The sequence below is a fragment of the Dermochelys coriacea genome, chromosome 24, assembly GCF_009764565.3.
Source record: "Dermochelys coriacea isolate rDerCor1 chromosome 24, rDerCor1.pri.v4, whole genome shotgun sequence".
NCBI classification, from domain to species: Eukaryota; Metazoa; Chordata; order Testudines; family Dermochelyidae; genus Dermochelys; species Dermochelys coriacea.
In genome coordinates, this window is record NC_050091.1 from 15,836,628 (window position 1) to 15,855,795 (window position 19,168).

At 59.9% G+C, this 19,168-nt stretch overlaps 2 protein-coding genes and 1 long non-coding RNA gene across 3 annotated transcripts; 1 reads left to right on the plus strand and 2 right to left on the minus strand.

Annotated features, from left to right (window-relative positions):
• Window positions 1-605: 605 nt before the first annotated feature.
• Window positions 606-7,665, plus strand: LOC122457374. Its single transcript, XR_006276881.1, has 3 exons — window positions 606-1,058; window positions 5,209-5,211; window positions 7,562-7,665. It is a non-coding gene; the product is annotated as an uncharacterized LOC122457374 (long non-coding RNA).
• On the minus strand, window positions 5,037-11,599 carry LOC119847878 (alpha-tectorin-like). Its single transcript, XM_038383068.2, has 8 exons — window positions 11,496-11,599; window positions 10,657-10,776; window positions 9,747-9,931; window positions 8,768-8,931; window positions 7,593-7,841; window positions 7,054-7,216; window positions 6,325-6,424; window positions 5,037-5,551 (listed from the first exon to the last, which is right to left on the minus strand). The coding sequence occupies exons 1-8, from the start codon at window positions 11,581-11,583 to the stop codon at window positions 5,451-5,453; spliced, it is 1,170 nt and encodes a 389-aa protein (XP_038238996.1). The 5' UTR covers window positions 11,584-11,599; the 3' UTR covers window positions 5,037-5,450.
• Window positions 11,600-15,207: 3,608 nt separating this feature from the next.
• LOC119847608 (alpha-tectorin-like) lies at window positions 15,208-19,150 on the minus strand. The gene is made up of 4 exons (XM_043502312.1): window positions 19,121-19,150; window positions 18,256-18,820; window positions 17,220-17,419; window positions 15,208-15,695 (listed from the first exon to the last, which is right to left on the minus strand). Exons 1-4 carry the CDS (start codon window positions 19,148-19,150, stop codon window positions 15,219-15,221), a joined length of 1,272 nt encoding a protein of 423 aa, XP_043358247.1. The 3' UTR covers window positions 15,208-15,218.
• Between the last annotated feature and the right edge of the window lie 18 nt (window positions 19,151-19,168).

A 19,168-nucleotide genomic window follows, 5' to 3' on the forward strand; every position in this document is an offset into this window, starting at 1 on the left:
CGGGTCGGGAGTGAGGGGCACCAGCACGGCTCGGTGGGTTTGGGGGGGGCTGCGGGTCGGGAGTGAGGGGCACCAGCACGGCTCGGTGGGTTTGTGGGGGGCTGCGGGTCGGGAGTGAGGGGCACCAGCACGGCTCGGTGGGTTGTGGGGGGCTGCGGGTCGGGAGTGAGGGGCACCAGCACGGCTCGGTGGGTTTGTGGGGGGCTGCGGGTCGGGAGTGAGGGGCACCAGCACGGCTCGGTGGGTTTGTGGGGGGCTGCGGGTCGGGAGTGAGGGGCACCAGCACGGCTCGGTGGGTTTGTGGGGGGCTGCGGGTCGGGAGTGAGGGGCACCAGCACGGCTCGGTGGGTTTGTGGGGGGCTGCGGGTCGGGAGTGAGGGGCACCAGCACGGCTCGGTGGGTTTGTGGGGGGCTGCAGGTCAGAGTGAGGGGCACCAGCGCAGCTGTGCTTTCCCAGCACGCTCCCCTAGTTCCCAGCTGGCCGGGTTGCTGCGGGGGGGAGGGGGGCAGGTGGCGCTGGAGCTGTGGGGAGGAGCTGGGAGCCTGGCCAGGGCTTGCTCAGGCTGGGGCAGGCAAGGCCACAATCCCCTGGCAAGCGGGGCCCACGGGCTGCCTTGGAGTCTGGGCATCAAGCCCTTTCCGGAGGGCACGGGGACAGCAGAGGCCCCAGTTGCCACCGGAGCCTGGACCCGGGGACTGCACCAGAAAGTCTCCCCCTTCCCGCCTTGGGGAACAAACAACCTGGCCTCACCCCACCCCTACTCGGCTCCCGCAGCTGCTGGTCCTGGCGCAGCCCCCGCCCCTCCCAGCTCAGGCTCAACGCCCCCCGGCACAAGCTCTGTCCCTCCCTGCCTGTCCCCGGCCTGAACTCTGGGCTGGGCTCCGGGCCCAGCTCCGCCACACAGGCCTTGGGCTGAATGACACCCCCGCCCTGGTGTATTTCCCCTCCCCTGGCCAAAGGGAGCTTGAGCAGGGCCAAGCCTGCCGCTGTGTTCCTGGGGCTGGGGGCTCCTGAACACCCGGGTTGTCATTGCAGGCGGCTGAGCACAGGTCCTGCTGTGCAATGTAGGGTCATTTGGGAGCATGGGGATACGGGCACTGGTTTGTTATTGTAGGGCCTGTTATACATGCTGAGGCTGCACCTGTTGGTCATTGTAGGGCTGTGCAGGCAGGTTTGTTATTGTCGGGTTGCTGTCAGGTGCTGTGCTACTACAGGGTTGCCCAGGCGGGTGGGTTTGTTAGTGAGGGATTGCTGAGGCAGGGGAGCTTGTCATTGTAGAGCTGCTGGGGGGTCGGGTTTGTTGCTGGGGGAGGGGGTTGTTAGTGTAGGGCTGCTGGCATGGGGCAGGTTTGTTGTTGCTGGGGGACGAGTTTGTTAGTGTAGGGCTGCTGTCGGGGGCGGGGTTGTTGTTGCTGGGGGAGGGGGTTGTTAGTGTAGGGCTGCTGTCGGGGGCGGGGTGGTTGTTGCTGGGGGAGGGGGTTGTTAGTGTAGGGCTGCTGTCGGGGGCGGGGTTGTTGTTGCTGGGGGAGGGGGTTGTTAGTGTAGGGCTGCGTCGGGGGCGGGGGTGGTGTTGCTGGGGGAGGGGGTTGTTAGTGTAGGGCTGCTGTCGGGGGCGGGGTGGTTGTTGCTGGGGGAGGGGGTTGTTAGTGTAGGGCTGCTGTCGGGGGCGGGGTTGTTGTTGCTGGGGGAGGGGGTTGTTAGTGTAGGGCTGCTGTCGGGGGCGCGGGTGGTTGTTGCTGGGGGAGGGGGTTGTTAGTGTAGGGCTGCTGTCGGGGGCGGGTGGTTGTTGCTGGGGGAGGGGGTTGTTAGTGTAGGGCTGCTGTCGGGGGCGGGGTTGTTGTTGCTGGGGGAGGGGGTTGTTAGTGTAGGGCTGCTGTCGGGGGCGGGGTGGTTGTTGCTGGGGGAGGGGGTTGTTAGTGTAGGGCTGCTGTCGGGGGCGGGGTTGTTGTTGCTGGGGGAGGGGGTTGTTAGTGTAGGGCTGCTGTCGGGGGCGGGGGTGGTTGTTGCTGGGGGAGGGGGTTGTTAGTGTAGGGCTGCTGTCGGGGGCGGGGTTGTTGTTGCTGGGGGAGGGGGTTGTTAGTGTAGGGCTGCTGTCGGGGGTGGGGTGGTTGTTGGTGGGGGAGGGGGTTGTTAGTGTAGGGCTGCTGTCGGGGGCGGGGTGGTTGTTGATGGGGGAGGGGGTTGTTAGTGTAGGGCTGCTGTCGGGGGCGGGGTTGTTGTTGCTGGGGAAGGGGGTTGTTAGTGTAGGGCTGCTGTCGGGGGCGGGGTTGTTGTTGCTGGGGGAGGGGGTTGTTAGTGTAGGGCTGCTGTCGGGGGCGGGGTGGTTGTTGCTGGGGGAGGGGGTTGTTAGTGTAGGGCTGCTGTCGGGGGCGGGGTGGTGTTGCTGGGGGAGGGGGTTGTTAGTGTAGGGCTGCTGTCGGGGGCGGGGTGGTTGTTGCTGGGGGAGGGGGTTGTTAGTGTAGGGCTGCTGTCGGGGGCGGGGTTGTTGTTGCTGGGGGAGGGGGTTGTTAGTGTAGGGCTGCTGTCGGGGGGCGGGGTTGTTGTTGCTGGGGGAGGGGGTTGTTAGTGTAGGGCTGCTGTCGGGGGCGGGGTGGTTGTTGCTGGGGGAGGGGGTTGTTAGTGTAGGGCTGCTGTCGGGGGCGGGGTTGTTGTTGCTGGGGGAGGGGGTTGTTAGTGTAGGGCTGCTGTCGGGGGGGGGGTGGTTGTTGCTGGGGGAGGGGGGTGTTAGTGTAGGGCTGCTGTCGGGGGTGGGGTTGTTGTTGCTGGGGGAGGGGGTTGTTAGTGTAGGGCTGCTGTCGGGGGCGGGGTTGTTGTTGCTGGGGGAGGGGGTTGTTAGTGTAGGGCTGCTGTCGGGGGTGGGGTTGTTGTTGCTGGGGGAGGGGGTTGTTAGTGTAGGGCTGCTGTCGGGGGCGGGGTTGTTGTTGCTGGGGGAGGGGGTTGTTAGTGTAGGGCTGCTGTGGGGGGGGGGTTTGTTGTTGCTGGGGGAGGGGGTTGTTAGTGTAGGGCTGCTGTCGGGGGGGGGGGTGGTTGTTGCTGGGGGAGGGGGTTGTTAGTGTAGGGCTGCTGTCGGGGGCGGGGTTGTTGTTGCTGGGGGAGAGGGTTGTTAGTGTAGGGCTGCTGTCGGGGGCGGGGTGGTTGTTGCTGGGGGAGGGGGTTGTTAGTGTAGGGCTGCTGTCGGGGGCGCGGTGGTTGTTGCTGGGGGAGGGGGTTGTTAGTGTAGGGCTGCTGTCGGGGGCGGGGTGGTTGTTGCTGGGGGAGGGGGTTGTTAGTGTAGGGCTGCTGTCGGGGGCGGGGTTGTTGTTGCTGTGGGAGGGGGTTGTTAGTGTAGGGCTGCTGTCGGGGGCGGGGTTGTTGTTGCTGGGGGAGGGGGTTGTTAGTGTAGGGCTGCTGTCGGGGGCGGGGTGGTTGTTGCTGGGGGAGGGGGTTGTTAGTGTAGGGCTGCTGTCGGGGGCGGGGTTGTTGTTGCTGGGGGAGGGGGTTGTTAGTGTAGGGCTGCTGTCGGGGGCGGGGTGGTTGTTGATGGGGGAGGGGGTTGTTAGTGTAGGGCTGCTGTCGGGGGCGGGGTGGTTGTTGCTGGGGGAGGGGGTTGTTAGTGTAGGGCTGCTGTCGGGGGTGGGGTGGTTGTTGCTGGGGGAGGGGGTTGTTAGTGTAGGGCTGCTGTCGGGGGCGGGGTTGTTGTTGCTGGGGGAGGGGGTTGTTAGTGTAGGGCTGCTGTCGGGGGCGGGGTGGTTGTTGCTGGGGAGGGGGTTGTTAGTGTAGGGCTGCTGTCGGGGGCGGGGTGGTTGTTGCGGGGGAGGGGGTTGTTAGTGTAGGGCTGCTGTCGGGGGCGGGGTTGTTGTTGCTGGGGGAGAGGGTTGTTAGTGTAGGGCTGCTGTCGGGGGCGGGGTGGTTGTTGCTGGGGGAGGGGGTTGTTAGTGTAGGGCTGCTGTCGGGGCGGGGTGGTTGTTGCTGGGGGAGGGGGTTGTTAGTGTAGGGCTGCTGTCGGGGGGGGGGGGTTGTTGCTGGGGGAGGGGGTTGTTAGTGTAGGGCTGCTGTCGGGGGCGGGGTGGTTGTTGCTGGGGGAGGGGGTTTAGTGTAGGGCTGCTGTCGGGGGCGGGGTGGTTGTTGCTGGGGGAGGGGGTTGTTAGTGTAGGGCTGCTGTCGGGGGCGGGGTTGTTGTTGCTGGGGGAGGGGGTTGTTAGTGTAGGGCTGCTGTCGGGGGCGGGGTGGTTGTTGCTGGGGGAGGGGGTTGTTAGTGTAGGGCTGCTGTCGGGGGCGGGGTTGTTGTTGCTGGGGGGGGGGGTGTTAGTGTAGGGCTGCTGTCGGGGGCGGGGTGGTTGTTGCTGCTGTCGGGGGCGGGGTGGTTGTTGCTGGGGGAGGGGGTTGTTAGTGTAGGGCTGCTGTCGGGGGCGGGGTTGTTGTTGCTGGGGGAGGGGGTTGTTAGTGTAGGGCTGCTGTCGGGGGCGGGGTTGTTGTTGCTGGGGGAGGGGGTTGTTAGTGTAGGGCTGCTGTCGGGGGCGCGGTTGTTGTTGCTGGGGGAGGGGGTTGTTAGTGTAGGGCTGCTGTCGGGGGCGGGGTGGTTGTTGCTGGGGGAGGGGGTTGTTAGTGTAGGGCTGCTGTCGGGGGCGGGGTTGTTGTTGCTGGGGGAGGGGGTTGTTAGTGTAGGGCTGCTGTCGGGGGGCGGGGTGGTTGTTGCTGGGGGAGGGGGTTGTTAGTGTAGGGCTGCTGGCAGGTGGGTTTGTTGGGGAGCACCTGGCGGCTAAGCTCTGGCTCTGGGGCGCCCAGTGCAGGGACGTCCAGTCGTGGAGCCGCCGGCCACCCCTGCTCACGAGGGTACTGGCACGTGACTGACAGCCCGAGCCCTGCTCCCAGGGCGGGCGAGGGGCCCACAGCCAGCCACAGGCAGCCGCAGAGCCTCCCCACGCCAAAGATGGGTCAGTTTCATCATCCTCATTTTACAGAGGGGCAGAGTGGCACCGAGGGGAAAGGACATGACCAAGGTCACAGCCAGAGTTGGGATCAGAACCCACGAATCCTGGGTCCTAGCCCCGCCCCCCGCTCTGACCATCAGAGCCCCTCCCCTCCCAGAGCTGGAGATAGAACCCAGGAGTCCTGGCTCCCAGCCCTCCATGCCAGCCCCCCGCCCTGTTGTGGCGATGCCAGGCTATTAGTCACAGCCCAGAGATTCTCGCACTCACTTTATTCACCCGGTGCCGTAGCGGGGGCAGCAGGTTGGGGGCTCTGGGATTCCCTTGGTTCTCCCAGGCTCCTCCTTCACCGGCTAGGAGTTTGTGCCCCGCCCACTAGGGGTGTGGCCTCACTGGGTCCCCGTGAGGGTGCTGGGGGGGCAGGGGACCAGCTCAGCCCCTCTTCCCAGAGCACTGACTGGCCACCCCCCCCCCCGCCCTCCCAGTGCTCCCTGAGGCCTTGCACCTCGAACCCCCTGCCCAGGCCTGGCCCTGGGCCTGGCTCAGGGGGCTCCAGCAAGGAGCAGGCAGGAGGTGCCGAGCAGCAGCTGCAGCAGTGGGGAGCAGGTGGGTGAGCGAGGGCTCCCGCTGGCCAGCTGCAGACCTGCAAAGAGAGAGGCAGAGATGTCATCTCACCTCACCGGCGGGGGGGGGGGGGGGCGCTTTGAGGAGCAGAGTCCCCCCGGGGCTGGGGTCCCAGCAAGGGCCTGGGCCACCAGGGATGGGGGAGTGGATCAGAAAGAGGTGAAAAAAGCCAGGCTCATAAGGCGCTTGGCCTGAGGGTGGGGAGGTAACGGTGCCCCTCACTCCCGACCCACAGCCCCTGCTACCCCAGCCCTGGGCTCCCCACAACAGAGCGGCCGGTGCCCCTCACTCCCGACCCGCAGCCCCTGCTACCCCAGCCCTGGGCCCCCCACCCCCAGCGCGGCCAGTGCCCCTCACTCGCGACCCACAGCCCCTGCTACCCCAGCCCCAGCTCCCCCCACAGCTCTGCCAACTCCCCTCAATCCCGAGACTGATCACTCCCATCATTCCCTGTCTGGGCTCCCCCCAGCTCGGCTGGTGCCATTCAGCCAGGTCTGTGGTGCCAGCACTTGGGTCTCTCTGCACCAGAGACCAGCCAATTGGCTGGTCCGACACATGGACAAATGGGGGCTCCTGGCCCTGGGGCAGACGCCCCAGGTTCCTGCTCTGATCTCGGGACTGAAAAGCTGCGTGTCCCCTGTCTTCTACTGGCGTGTCCTGGGACTGCAGGTAAACTCACTGAGCAGCTGGCCCTTGCACACTCAGCTGGGTGCTCCCAGCCCCAGGGAGACCCTGAGCGTCAAACCCAGATGGCATCCGGCAGCACCAGAGCCTGCACCAGCTGCAAATCACCTTGGTCGGCAGCTTCGTCGTACTTCAGGAAAGGGCCAGCGGACACGACCGCCGACGGAGGCTTCCTGCCCTGCACAGCAGAGCCCGGCCTGGCGCAGTGCTGCAGGGGGAGAACAGAGCCTTGTCACCACGCGGAGCACTCGGGGGCACTCTGGTGTCATCCAGCATGGGGGTAGCAAGAGGCTCCTTGGCACAGGGCACAATCTGCCCAGTGGCTCAGACAGCACTGCAAAGCACATTGCAGCCTGTTTATGTGGGAATGCAGCCACCTCTGGGGAGGGGCAGCTGGGTCCCAGCCACATGGCAACGCTGCTGGGGACAGCTTGCCTGGCACTGGGATGCAGCCACCTCTGGGGTGGGACAGCTGGGGCACAGTAGCATGACAGTGCTGCACGAGATGGCTCACAAGGCACAGGGATGCACTGCAGGCCCCATCCTACCACACAAGGAGGACCTGGCAGGAGCTGCTCCCCTTCACACCGAGGGGGTTTCCACTGTCATACTCAGCCCCACATCTGGACAGGGCCCTAGTCTGGGTTTGTCCCTTGGTGCTGCATGTGGACCAGGCTGAGAGCACGGCCTCTTGCCCCACCCAGGGCTGCCCTGTGCTGCACCAAGCCACTTAACGCCACTGGGGAGGTTTCCCAAGGAGTCTCAGAGCAGATCCCCTCTGGTGTGGAGGGGGAGGGTCCCATTGCTCCTGGCTCATCTGCCCGCGTGCTCACTCACCATGGTGCATGTGGCTGCCTGGGGGCTGCAGAGCCGGACGCGGCAGTGCAGATACACCAGCTCTAAGTCTGGGATGAACTGGAAGACATTGAAGGAGAAGCGGCTGATGGTGGAGATGCCGTCCTCCTCGATTGTCACTGTGCCATCTCGCAGGCTGGGGCACCTGGGTGAGGGACAGGGCACAGGGGTCAACCAGACATGGCACTAAACAGCAAGCAGCAGGTTAGACACTGTTAGCCAGCTCTCCTTGGCTATTGCAGGTTCCTCTCTGCCCTGCCCAGCATAGTGTTAGAACCCAGAAGTCAGGACTTTCAGCCCCCACACCCCAACCCACCATGCCCCACTCCCCTTCCAGAGCTGGGGATAGAACCCAGGAGTCCGGACTCCCAGCTCCCCCTTCAAACTCACTAGGTCTCACTCCCCTCTCAGAGCCAGGGATAAAACCCAGGGGTCCTGTCGGCCAGCCCCCCTGTTCTGTATCCCTCACCCCTCATCCCCTCTCTGCTAGGTGATGTGAAGCAGAAGGGCCAGCTGCTCACTGGTTGGTGATGAGATCCCATCGGATGCTGGAGGAGGAGTCTCGGTCCGGAGTGGCCCAGCATGATGACAAGGTCAGCACGAAGTGGCTGGGGTCCAACCCCGAAACCCTGATGTCCACATAGACCCTGTGGTTGACAGTGAGTGGGATGGGGCTCTGGGTGAAGGGTTTGCTGTATCGAGGGTCTTGGTACAGGACCATGGTGGTCAGGTAGCTCCCTTGGCCAGAGGGGAGGGTTGTGTTAACGACACTGTGGAAGAAGGTGAGAACAGAAGAGAGAGACAACACTCGATGGAGGCTGGAGCAGAAAAGTAACATGTCTGCAGCAGGGTGGGGCATTAGTGGCACCAGTGGGCAAATGCGGCTTTAAGGGGTTGTGGGAACTGATGAAGTGCCAGGAGCTGCAAGGAACGCGGGGCAGGAACCAGCATGGTGCAAAGGGTCAGGAGAACAAGGGGTTATGGGAACCAGCATGGTTCAAGGGTACATGGGAATCAGCAGGGTACTAGGGGAGGTGGGAACCAGAGGTCACAGGACCAGTGCGAGCAAGGGGATGTGGGAACAAAGGGGCATGTGAACCAGAGTGGTTCAAGGGGAAGTGGGACCAAGGGTTATAGGAATGGCACAGTGCAAGGCAGGTGCACCCAGGGGTCACAGGAATGGTGCGGTGCAAGATAGGTGGATTCAGGGGTCATGGGAACTAGCACAGCGCTAGGGGATAGGACTCGGGGTTGCAGGAACTGGCAAAGGTGGTGGGACCAGGGGTCATGGGAACCGGCGCAGCACAAGTGGGGGCGGGACCCAGGGGGTTGCAGGAACTGTCACAAGGGGCAGGACCCAGGAGTCCTGGGAACCGGTACAGCGCAAGTGGGGGCAGGACCCAGGGGGTTGCAGGAACTGGCACACAGGGGTGGGACCCAGGGGTCGTGGGAACCGGTGCAGCCAAAGCGGGGTGGGACCCAAGGGTGGTGGGAAGTGGTGCTGTGCAAGGAATCCTGGGAAGCCGCATGGTGGAAGCAGTGCTGTGGGCTGTGAGGTGGGGCACTGAGGGCCAGGTGCTCTGGGAGTTTGGGATCCCAAAGGCAGAAGGCTGCAGAGGGCTCCCGAAATCTGCAGCTGCAGGTGGCACTGAGGAGGGGCGCCCAGTCTCCTGCTGGCTCCTGCGGCCCTACTCACTCCTGTATGGGCTGGATGGCCATTGGGATGGACAGGTTGATGCTCAGTGGCTGGGCACAGGAGAAGTGCAAGAAGAGGAGCCTGTCCCGGCTGATCACCCCTCCATAGGTGTTGCCCACCCGGCCCTGCACCTCGTTGGAGTAAGTGGCGTGGGTGGCGTTGACCTGTGGGAGGCACAGAAGCAGCAGCGGTGGTGAGAGTCGAATCCCTCCATGCGCTGGGTCCACGTCACTCTTCCCACCACGGCAGGGCACCCATGGCCCTGGCACACTCCTCTTTTGCACATAACGCACATCACTTGTCACTGCCCTTCTCTCTCCTACCCGCCCGGTGAGTGACCACTGGACTGTGGGAGGGGAAGGGGAGTACATGCCGGAGTGGGGGAGCCAGCGTGTTGACACGTGTTTGAAGATGTGCTTGAGCGGTGTGACCCTATGGAGGTGTGATACTCATGTGACACCATGTAGGCGTGCCCTGGTGCAGGTGTGGGATGGTGTGTAGGGATGACTCATTCCAGTGGGTGTGGCTTTGTGTGTGTGAGAGCTACTCTGTGGGGGCGGAGGGCGGTCTGGATATGTGGAAGTGTGTTCGGGTTTGTGTCTATGCACCGGTGGCACTGTGCATGTGTGCAGGGGGCAGTGTGTTGGCAGGGGATGTGCACAGGGAACATGTGTTGGTACATGTGTGGGGGTGTACATGTGGTCATGTGTTTGTGCACATGGCTGTGTGCTGGTGCATATTCATGTGGCCATGTTTTGGCAGGAGCATGTGGGTGTATACATGGTCATATGTTGGTGCACATGGCTGTGTGCTGGTCGGGGTGCACAGGTGTGCATGTGGCCATGTGTTGCTACATGTGGCCATGCGCTGGGAGGGGCGTGCTGAGCTTGCACGTGGCCGTGTGCTGGGAGGGGCGGCTGAGCGTGCACGTGGCCGTGTGCTGGGAGGGGCATGCTGTGACCAGCTGCAGCCTGCTCACCGTCACCGTGGTCCCGCAGCTCTGTTGTGTGCTGTCGAAGTAGAAGACAAGCCTCTCCCTGATGAGGGTGCCGGTGCAGCTGGGGTCGGCCAGGTGCAAGGCCTCTGAGGGGAAGCCGTCGGTGAAGAGCAGGCAGCGGGACAGGGACACTGAGCTGTTACCGCCACTGCAGGCCAGCTGGGAGTCTGGAAGGGAAGTGAGAACAGGTACATGGCAGAGCCCGTCCCTCGGGGCCTCTCTAGGCGTGGGTGGGGCTGTGCCCTGGTTCCTGGCATGCCAGGCGGAGACCACCTGCGCTGCGGAGCTGCAAGCCCACGGGAGAAGAGGAGACGCTCCGTGTGCCTGGGAATCCCGCTCCGAGAACTCGCCCACTGTCGCAGAGAGGCCAGGCACGCGCTGGGCACTGCAGGGAGACCGCTAATGGCCAGGATTGGGAGCCAGCTGCAGAGGGGGAGCGGGCAGACGACGGGGGCTTGGAGGGGGAGACAGCTGGCTCCCAATCTGAATCTGGAGGTCCCGTCTCCTCCCCTCCCCCGAGCAGCCTCGCCTTTTACCCTGTTTTCCGCCTGAGATGACAAAGGCTTAGGACATTTAGGAGACACATGGGGAGCCGGGGCCAGAATCAGAGCCCAGAGTCAACTGTGTTGCCCAGTCTTTCCCCAGAACAACCCTGTGCCAAGCTCCTTGCCCCCTGCTCTTCGGCTCAAATCACTGCCCTCACGCTGTGTGATGAGAGAAGTAACCTTGGGAAATCTGCTGTCCCAGTGCTGCCCCAGTTCACTGAGACAAGGCATTCGCAGCAGACAAAGCCCGGCCGGGGCCGGTTCCCTTGGAAAGCATGGATAGATTTCCGTGCCTTGAGTGTCAACGGAAACCAGGACAGAGGAAGGGATCAGGAATTGTTCTTTACCATAGTCAGCCACTTGGATGGGCTCAGAAGCTCTGTAGCAGTAACAGCCCCATCTCCCCGCCTGCTCTCCGCACCACTCGTTCTCCCCGCAGGCCAGACCGACGCACGGGTCGCTTGCAGCTACAGAGGGAATCAGAGTTTAGAAGCAGCAAAGCCGACCTGTTGAGTGTATCTGCAGCTGTTCTCTGATCTACCCAACCCCCTGTATTTCTAAGGGCAGCCTCTACATTTCTGGAGCCTTTCCAGTTCAATGCATCAAAAAGCACTTTGCAAATTACACAGAGTTCCCACACCGCACACTGGAATACAGCCTCCTCTGAGCTGGGCCCCGGCAGCAGATTAATAGCACAGGGCCCACTCATTGGGGCTGAAACATGGCCACTTCTGGGGAGGGGCACCACAGCAGGCTAGCAGTCACAGAGCAACTCTGCTCTGCCAGTGCTGGAATGCAGCCGGTTCAGGAGTGGGACCCAGCGGTTGTTTTAGCAGCCACACAAATACTGTACAGGGGTTGTTCACGCGGCGCTGAAATGCAGCCACCCCTGGGGGGAGGTGCAGCAACTATGTGACAGCCTACAGAAACACTGCACTGTATTTGTGGCAGGGAGTGAAGGAGAACCCTTGTTTGAGAACGGAGGAGGAAGAATGTAAATACCCAATTGAGGATGTGACTAGGACAAAACCCAAAAAGGGTTTTAATGACTACGGGGGTTCAGGTCATTGGCTTTATGGCTCCTCCAAGATTTCAGGCTCAATCTCAATGGTGCCAACACCTCACACTCCCAGATTCCCCAACCCAGTGCTCTCCCCCCGGGCCTGCAGGGGGGACTGGTGCTCACGGCACTGTGCAGATGGTCTCCACGCGCCAACACGTATCCCCTGAAGGCTGCACAGCTCTTCGTAGGAGGCGATGGCCATGCAGAGCATCCCATTGGCCGTCCCATAGTGGCATATGTCGTACAGGCAGGAGGAGTAAAATGGGGCAGGGTCCACATGCCAGTGGCACTCAGCAAACGGTCCCGATTGGCTAGTCAGGGTCCCGCAGAGCTCTTCCAACTCCAGGGGGTCGCTGCAGGGCTCCGGGGAGCCGGTGTCATCCAAACACCTGGAACAAAGGGAAGTTAGCAGTACTCATGGCAGGGCAAAGGGAGTGGCTCTCTCTAGTATCACCTAGGGAGTGGGGGGCAGGGATAGCTCAGTGGTTTGAGCACTGGCCTGCTAAACCTGGGGTGGTGAGCTCGGTCCTGGAGGGGGCCATTTAGGGATCTGGGGCAAAAATTGGGGATTAGTCCTGCTTTGAGCAGGGGGTTGGACTAGACGATCTCCTGAGGTCCCTTCCAACCCTGCTCTTCTATGATTGTCTGACCCTCCCTCTCCCAACCCCCACTCCTACCAGGGGACCTTCTGAGCTCAGTATTAAGCTTTGCCTCCCAGTAACATGCACTGGACCAACCTACAACGCATCTCCTAGGGCCACTCCAGCTTGTGATTTCTCATGCACATGAATCAATGAGGCCCAGCTGTAGGTGAGGGGATGGGACTCAGGTGAGAGGCAGGGGTGAGGAAAGAGGAGCCTGTCACAACATGCGTGCAGACACGGATACACACAGACGCGCACATACGCAGACATGCACACAGACATATGCCCGCACGCACACACACAGACCTGCACGCACACACACAGATTCGCAGGCACACACAGACACACGCGCATACAGGTCCTGTCCTCAACCTACAGTGAAGTGAACAGGAAATAATTAGTTTTTAAAGAGTAATTGACTAACAGTTTGTCACCTTCTCTCTCTGCCCCCACCTGCTCCATTCATCTGTTCACCCAGCTCTCCCACCTCACTCCACTCCATTGATCTGCCCGTCCCACCAGGAACAGGCCTGAGACCCAAACTCATCTCCCACAGGAGTCAGCAAGCAGCTGTCCCACCACTGCCAATTTCCAGAGCCTCATTTGTGAGCTCTGCCTCCCAGCCCAGTTCAGCAGTTTCACTCCTACAACGATCTATCCCAACACGAAAGCTTCGGTTAATTTCTCTGGTAAACAGCAACCAAACGTCCTCAGGGATCCCGCTGCTCCGTCAGGATACCAAACCTGGCTGGGCTGGGCTCAGACTTCCAGGCATTCCCGAACTCTGCGTCACTCCGGGCTCTCTCCCCGCTGGGCAGGACTTTATCGTCCCTACGGATGTCATTGAAATTCCCACACATCCCGCACAGCCGCGCCCGATACTCCGGGCCCACACGGACGAACAAAGTGTGGCGGCCGTTGAACTGGATCTCCACATTGGCTGGGGTCTGTATGGTCACCAGGTTTCTGATCCTGGACACGCTGCCCAGAGGGCCCAGGGCATGTGGCAGGCTCACCATCTCCCCGTTAACCTGAAAGAGCACAGGACTCAGTGCAGTGAGCACCACCTGGGACACCACCTGCCAGGCACAAAGCCCCTGGGAGGAGGCCAAAACCTCGCCCTCTGCAATCATGGAGCCCCTGGCCTGTAACAGCCCTGGGAGCACCAAGCCACCAGGGCTGCATTTAAGGGCGGGAGGGGGCTGGAAGGAAAGATGTTCAGCAGGTTCTAGGTTGAGGCCCCGAAAACTGATTTCCCTCCTCAATATTTATGTATATTGTAGGGGCGCCTTTGAGCCCAGTGACAGGCCAGGACCCCTGCCCCTGCCCCAAGAGCCGTCTCTTCCCAGCAGAGCTAAGACACATTCTAGCTCCTGACGGGAGTCCTGGTCCCACACAGACCCAGCTGCTAACACAGCCCCCCTGAAATCCGGATGCCGACTAGTGCCACTTCAGTGCCGTCAGTCCTCCTGTGCCTTCCCTACACCCCGCAGCCCTGCCCAGGAAGGACAGACGCTCTCCTGCAGCGCACTGGGAACGAATGCATGGAGCGGCTCAGTTTATTGCAGCGCTAAGGGCCATGGGACATGCCCAGAAGTCTTAGCACCACAGACAGGGGCGCTGGAATGTGGGGGGGGGGGGTCAGGGAGCCATGGCCCCCCCCTCACTTTTTACTGGCCATAAGGCCGAGCGATAGGGGTGAGGGGTGGAGAGGAGCGAGCGAGGGGGGTCTTGCAGAGAAGAGGAGGGCGGTGCAGGAGCAGGCCCTTGGGGGAAGAGATGGTGCAGGGGTGGTGGCTCAGGGGGTGGAGCCACGGTTTGGGCACCTGTGGCCCCCCACTTTTAGGGTGCTTCCGCCGTTCCTGCCGAGGCTCCGCAGCTGGAGCGCAATTTTGCAGCATGGCTGTTCTCACGTGAGTGTCGCTGCCTGGGATAGCCCTCAGTAATCTACTATAATCCAATGCACGACTGAGCCCTGCCAGCAGATAAGCAAATTGTGCTACCCCCTAGAGAGTCAGTTTAAGGCCAGAAGGGACCATGAGATCCCCATCTGACCTCCTGGATCTCACTGGGCAGCCACCCACTGACCCACTAACACAAAGCAAACGAGGCCGGCAGGAGACTCGACTGCTCCATGCCACAGGCTGGGAATAGGAGGGACCAAAGTGTACCGGTGCCAAAGGCCCTGCAATGGCAGGGCAGTGACCCAATGAGATACAGGTGCTTCGTCTAGCAGGAGAGTGGGGACCCCGATGACTAATTCAGTTTGCAAACACCAAGTGCTGAGGGGACAGGTCAGAGCCCCCGGGGTTTCGGAACAGCCACCCAGGTGCTGTTAACTTCCCCACTTTAAATAAGATCATTGAGTTATTTACCCATGTAGCTCTCTGCCGGGGGAGAAACACTCACTAACAGAGCAGGTGGAGAGGGGCTCCTTGGGCCTGGGATCCCCTGGGGAGCAGCGTTCACTAGCAGGGGCTTTGCTGGGGTCGGAGGGGGGGCTGGGATCCCCTGGGGAGCAGTGTTCACTAGCAGGGGCTTTCCTGGAGTTGGGGGGGAGCTGGGATCCCCTGGGGAGCAGCGTTCATTAGCAGGGGCTGTGCTGGGGTTGGGGGGGCTGGTTAATCATAGAATATTATAACAATCTGGGTTGGAAGGGACCTCGGGAGGTCATCTAGTCCAACCCCCTGCTTAAAGCAGGACCAGTCCCCAATTTTTGCCCCAGATCCCTAAATGGCCCCCTCAAGGATTGAACTCACAACCCTGGGTTTAACAGGCCAATGCTCAAACCACTGAGCTATCCGGGATCCCCTGGGGAGCAGTGTTCACTAACAGGGGCTGTGCTGGGGTTGGCGAGGGGCGGGGATCCCCTGGGGAGTAGTGTTCACTAGCAGGGTCTGTGCTGGGGGTCGGGGGGAGGGGACTGGGATCCCCTGGGGAGCAGTGTTCACTAGCAGGGGCTTTCCTGGGGGGGCTGGGATCCCCTGGGGAGCAGTGTTCACTAGCAGGGGCTATGCTGGGGTTGGCGGGGGGCGGGGATCCCCTGGGGAGCAGTGTTCACTAGCAGGGTCTGTGCTGGGGGTCGGGGGGAGGGGACTGGATCCCCTGGGGAGCAGTGTTCACTAGCAGGGACTATGGTGGGGTTGGCGGGGGGCGGGGATCCCCTGGGGAGCAGTGTTCACTAGCAGGGGCTGTGCTGGGGTCAGACAGGGAGGGATGTCTGGGGCTGGAGCTCCTGCTCTTGAGAGATTTGTTGGAAGCCCCTTTCAGATGTCTCCACCCTCACCTCAGCAGCCTTGCTGTCCCCCAGGACAACGTGAGTGTCCTGATCCCCTCTCTTGAGCCAGACGTCCACCCGGGAGACGAAGGAGACCCGGCGATTCCTGCGGTGCCTGTTTGTGGCCACCACCCGGAAGGAGAAGTCGAGGGAGGAGTTGCAGGTGTGCGAGATCTCGTAGGCGCACGTGCCCTGGAAATGGGCCACCGCCCCATCGAAGGTGAAGTAGTGAGGGTCCCCTGTCACCGTGCAGGTGGTCAGCCGGCTCTGGCAGCCCAACTTCCCGTCCTTCACAGCACACTGCTGGCCGGGGTTACAGCTGGCGGGGACGCAGTGAAAATTTAAATGGCTGTCACAGCTGCACCTTTCCTGGCAACCAGAGAGCCAGACCCGTTCCCCAACCTGCAGGGGTAACAGACAGAAACCAGTCAGCAGAGTGCAACTGTAGAAAGAAGTATGGTTGGAAAGAAGGGAAATCCCCAAATTGTAAGTCAGAGATTTGGTCCCAGTCCGATAAGGTGCTGCAGGTGAAAGGTGACTCACCCCTTAAGGGCTGGGGCTAGTGAGCCCTGGCGACAGGACGAGGCCCACTGGGGGTGAATTGGGTCATTCCCTAGAAAAGGCAGCCGTGGCTGCAGCCAAGGGGGAAGCTCAGGGAGCTGTGAGAGTCTGTAGAGAAGGAGGAAAGGCACCTGCCAGGAAGACCAGGGGAGTTGGTCCTGGCAGGGAAACCTGGGAGAGACCCTGACCAAGCAGGGTCCATGCTGGGGTCAGAGAGTGGGGGGCTGGGATCCCCTGGGGAGCAACGTTCACTAGCAGGGTCCGTGCTGTGGTCGGGGGGGTTGGGAAGAGCTGCAAAGGCCTTGAGGGAGGAGGAGAAACCCTGCATTGTGTGGACTTAGCAATGGATTCTGTTTGGGATTTTGAGTTTTATTTGTGGTTCTTTTACATTAATAAACCTCATCCCCAAGGAAGGGCATTTTCGACCAAGCAAAAACCTGAAGGGAAGTTTTATTGGAACAGTCTAAGAGGGGAAACTGAGTCTGGCTGCCTGTCGCATGATCCTAGACCATGAGGGGGTGCATGGGAGTTGGCTGGCCCAGGTACATGGGTAGATTAGCACATCCACATGTTTCAGAGTAGCAGCCGTGTTAGTCTGTATTCGCAAAAAGAAAAGGAGTACTTGTGGCACCTTAGAGACTAACAAATTTATTAGAGCATAAGCTTTCGTGAGCTACAGCTTACTTCATCGGATGCATTACATCCACATGGACTCCCATGGACTCCCATTGCTCTACAAGGCTGCACTTAGGCCATGCAGATGTTGGCTCTATCCCCTGGTTAAAAGATCTGGTGATGTGACTGAAGCAGCCACAGAGGTGAGTGAAGTAATGTTGGCCTAGCACAGAGTTTATCCAAGTTTCTTTGGGGCTTTCCTTGTCAATTTGACACCTCCCACAGGGCTCAGTAGCAGAGCTGGTCGGAAAACGGGATTTCCGTTCCATGTGAAAGTCCAACATTTGAAACTTAGTTTTCATTCCGAACTGAACTAAAAGCTGAAATTTCCTGCAAAATAAAAATTCCAGCAAAATGGATTTGGAGCCGTCAAAATGTTTTGTTTGGGTTATGTCAAATTATTTTGTTTCACTAAGGTAAAAAATTTTGTTTAGATCATGTCCGAACATTTATCACAATAAATATTATAAAGGTGAAGGTATTTAGAGAAATAGTTCACTGTATGTCAAAATGAAATGAACCAATTGATGAAGTAACCAATACAGTTTTGTTGAAATCGACATGTTCCCACAAAACATTTTGATTTTGACAAAAAAAGGTGAAAACTGGATTTTCTGATGGAAAAAAACATTTTTCCAAAAGGTGTCCTCAGTACACTGGAGCCAGGAAAGCGCCTGCCAGGAAACTCACCGGGTAATGCAGCCCGTTGTGCATGCAGCCGCACTGCTTCTCTGGAACGCAGCTGGCCCCGCTGCGCAGGTACCCGTCATTACAGAAACAGCCTTCGGCACACAGATGGCTGCAGTGAGCCTGGACCAAGCTGCGTGCACAGGAGTCCCGGCAGGGGGGCTCACAGAGCTTGTAGTGACTGTATGCTGGGCATCCTGGGTCTGGCAAAGAGGAAGGAGCAGGAAGAGAAAAGATCCAGTGTTAATCCCGGGGAGAGGCACTTAAGAGTTTCCAGAACAAGATATGAAAAGGCCCCAGCTGGGGAGCCCAGAATTCACACCAGGGGCTAGAGGGCCTTGCTAATCCTGCTCAGTTCAGGATGTTTCCGGGAGATGAAACCAGAGAGCAAAGCCACTAGGGCAGGGCAGGAAAACTTTGCCAGACACCTACCAGCCAGGGGGCTAAATCAGCTAGTAGGCACAAAAGAAGCATCCCAGCCTCCCCCCAGGCGCCAGGGAAACACTCTAGTAGGAAACCCGTTCCCCACCTGCTGGGAAAGGGAGCTGGGATCCCTACCAGGGTGCTGTCTGTGGGCTCCATCTTTTGTAACAACTGCTGACATTGGCATCTGATAAATGTGAAGCCTCCCTTACAGAATGCTGGAAAGGAGGAGTGCATGCTCTCGCTCCCTCTGTTTCCTTCTCCTCTTCCTCAACTGAGGTCTCCTTGGAGAGGGGGACTCCTGCCTCTCCTCCTCCCCTGACAAATAGCTTTGGTGCCATTTTTCTCAGGCAACAGGTGGGTAAAACTGACCTAAGTTTGGTCATTCTGTTGATGGATGCTCAAGCTAAGCTGGGATTTGGCCATTGATGTGAAGCTGGTGACAGCTGGGCATTCACTACTGGGATCAGATGGTTGAGGAACAAGCACTTGAGCTCTGTGTTCTTAGGAGCCAATGGCTCCTGGCAAGTGGCGTCATCAGAATGTGGCGACATCTCAAGTCACAAATGAGATAATTTCAATTTAAAAAGCAAATGCAAACACGGTCTCTGCTTACCACAGAAAGACTCGCTCCTCCAAGGTGAGATGGTGACATTCACTCTCTGGCAGGCGGCTGCGTATGTCTGAATGGACTGGCACAGGACACTGCTCTCCCCTCCTGACACACACAGGTCAAAGATGCAATCAGACAAATAGGGGCCTGGGTCAATCTGGGAGTGGCAAGAGGCGAATGGCCCGTTGGGATCCTGGATCACCCAGCACCGGGACTTGAACTGCACCAGACTTTCCTCCTCTTCACACCCAGGGCAGGAATCAGAGCAGCCGTTGTCACAGCCAGGAACATCCTCCGACTTCCAGTCTGCAGCGAAGTGGAAGGCATCCTTCCCTAGGGAGCCGTTACGCGTCACAAAATCATCCTCAGCGGCACCGTTGAAGTTCCCGCACAGCCCGCAGGTCTGACCTTGGTACTCAGGGGGGAGGCTGACAAAGAGGCTGTGGGCCAGGTCGTAGCTCACATTCAGCCCAAAGGGAGTCTGCAGTACTGTATACAGCCCATGCTGATAAATGGCAACTCCTAGTGTTTTCACATTCACCGGGAGAGTCACCGTCACTCCAGCGATCTGATTGGGGGAAAACAGCACCAAAGAGATTAATCCAGGGGATGGATCCCTCACACACTGTAAAACAACAGGACAGTGGCATGCAGAGTTTGTGATGGGTGAGGAGTTTAGGGAAAATCCCACTGTAATCTGCTCAGCACAGAGCTATTAAACCCAGCTTCTCCCTGTAGCTGCGTATTGTTGTATTGGCCATTTAAACTGGATAACACCCAGCACAATTTGCTGTAAGAAACAACCCTAGAGCATTTGAAGCACCACTTTCCTTGGTTTGGGGCATTAATAAAAGGAGCAAAATCATACCACGGGGACTGAATGTGGGTGAGGGGCCATTTTCAGACTACTAAAAAG

What these genes read in the sequence shown, in the direction of transcription:
- LOC119847878 (XM_038383068.2), bottom strand. Translation starts at nt 11,583, where the DNA reads ATGCTCTGCATGGCCATCGCCTCCTACGAAGAGCTGTGCAGCCTTCAG. An exon ending in GCCATCCAGCCCATACAGGA is followed by an intron (nt 7,842 to 8,767) that starts GTGAGTAGGGCC and finishes CTTCTTCCACAG; the next exon opens with TGTCGTTAACACAACCCTCC. An exon ending in CGACGAAGCTGCCGACCAAG is followed by an intron (nt 5,552 to 6,324) that starts GTGATTTGCAGC and finishes CTCTCTTTGCAG; the next exon opens with GTCTGCAGCTGGCCAGCGGG.
- LOC119847608 (XM_043502312.1), bottom strand. Translation starts at nt 19,150, where the DNA reads ATGGCCCCTCACCCACATTCAGTCCCCGTG. An exon ending in GAGGAGCGAGTCTTTCTGTG is followed by an intron (nt 17,420 to 18,255) that starts GTAAGCAGAGAC and finishes CCTCTTTGCCAG; the next exon opens with ACCCAGGATGCCCAGCATAC. An exon ending in ACAACGGGCTGCATTACCCG is followed by an intron (nt 15,696 to 17,219) that starts GTGAGTTTCCTG and finishes TTACCCCTGCAG; the next exon opens with GTTGGGGAACGGGTCTGGCT.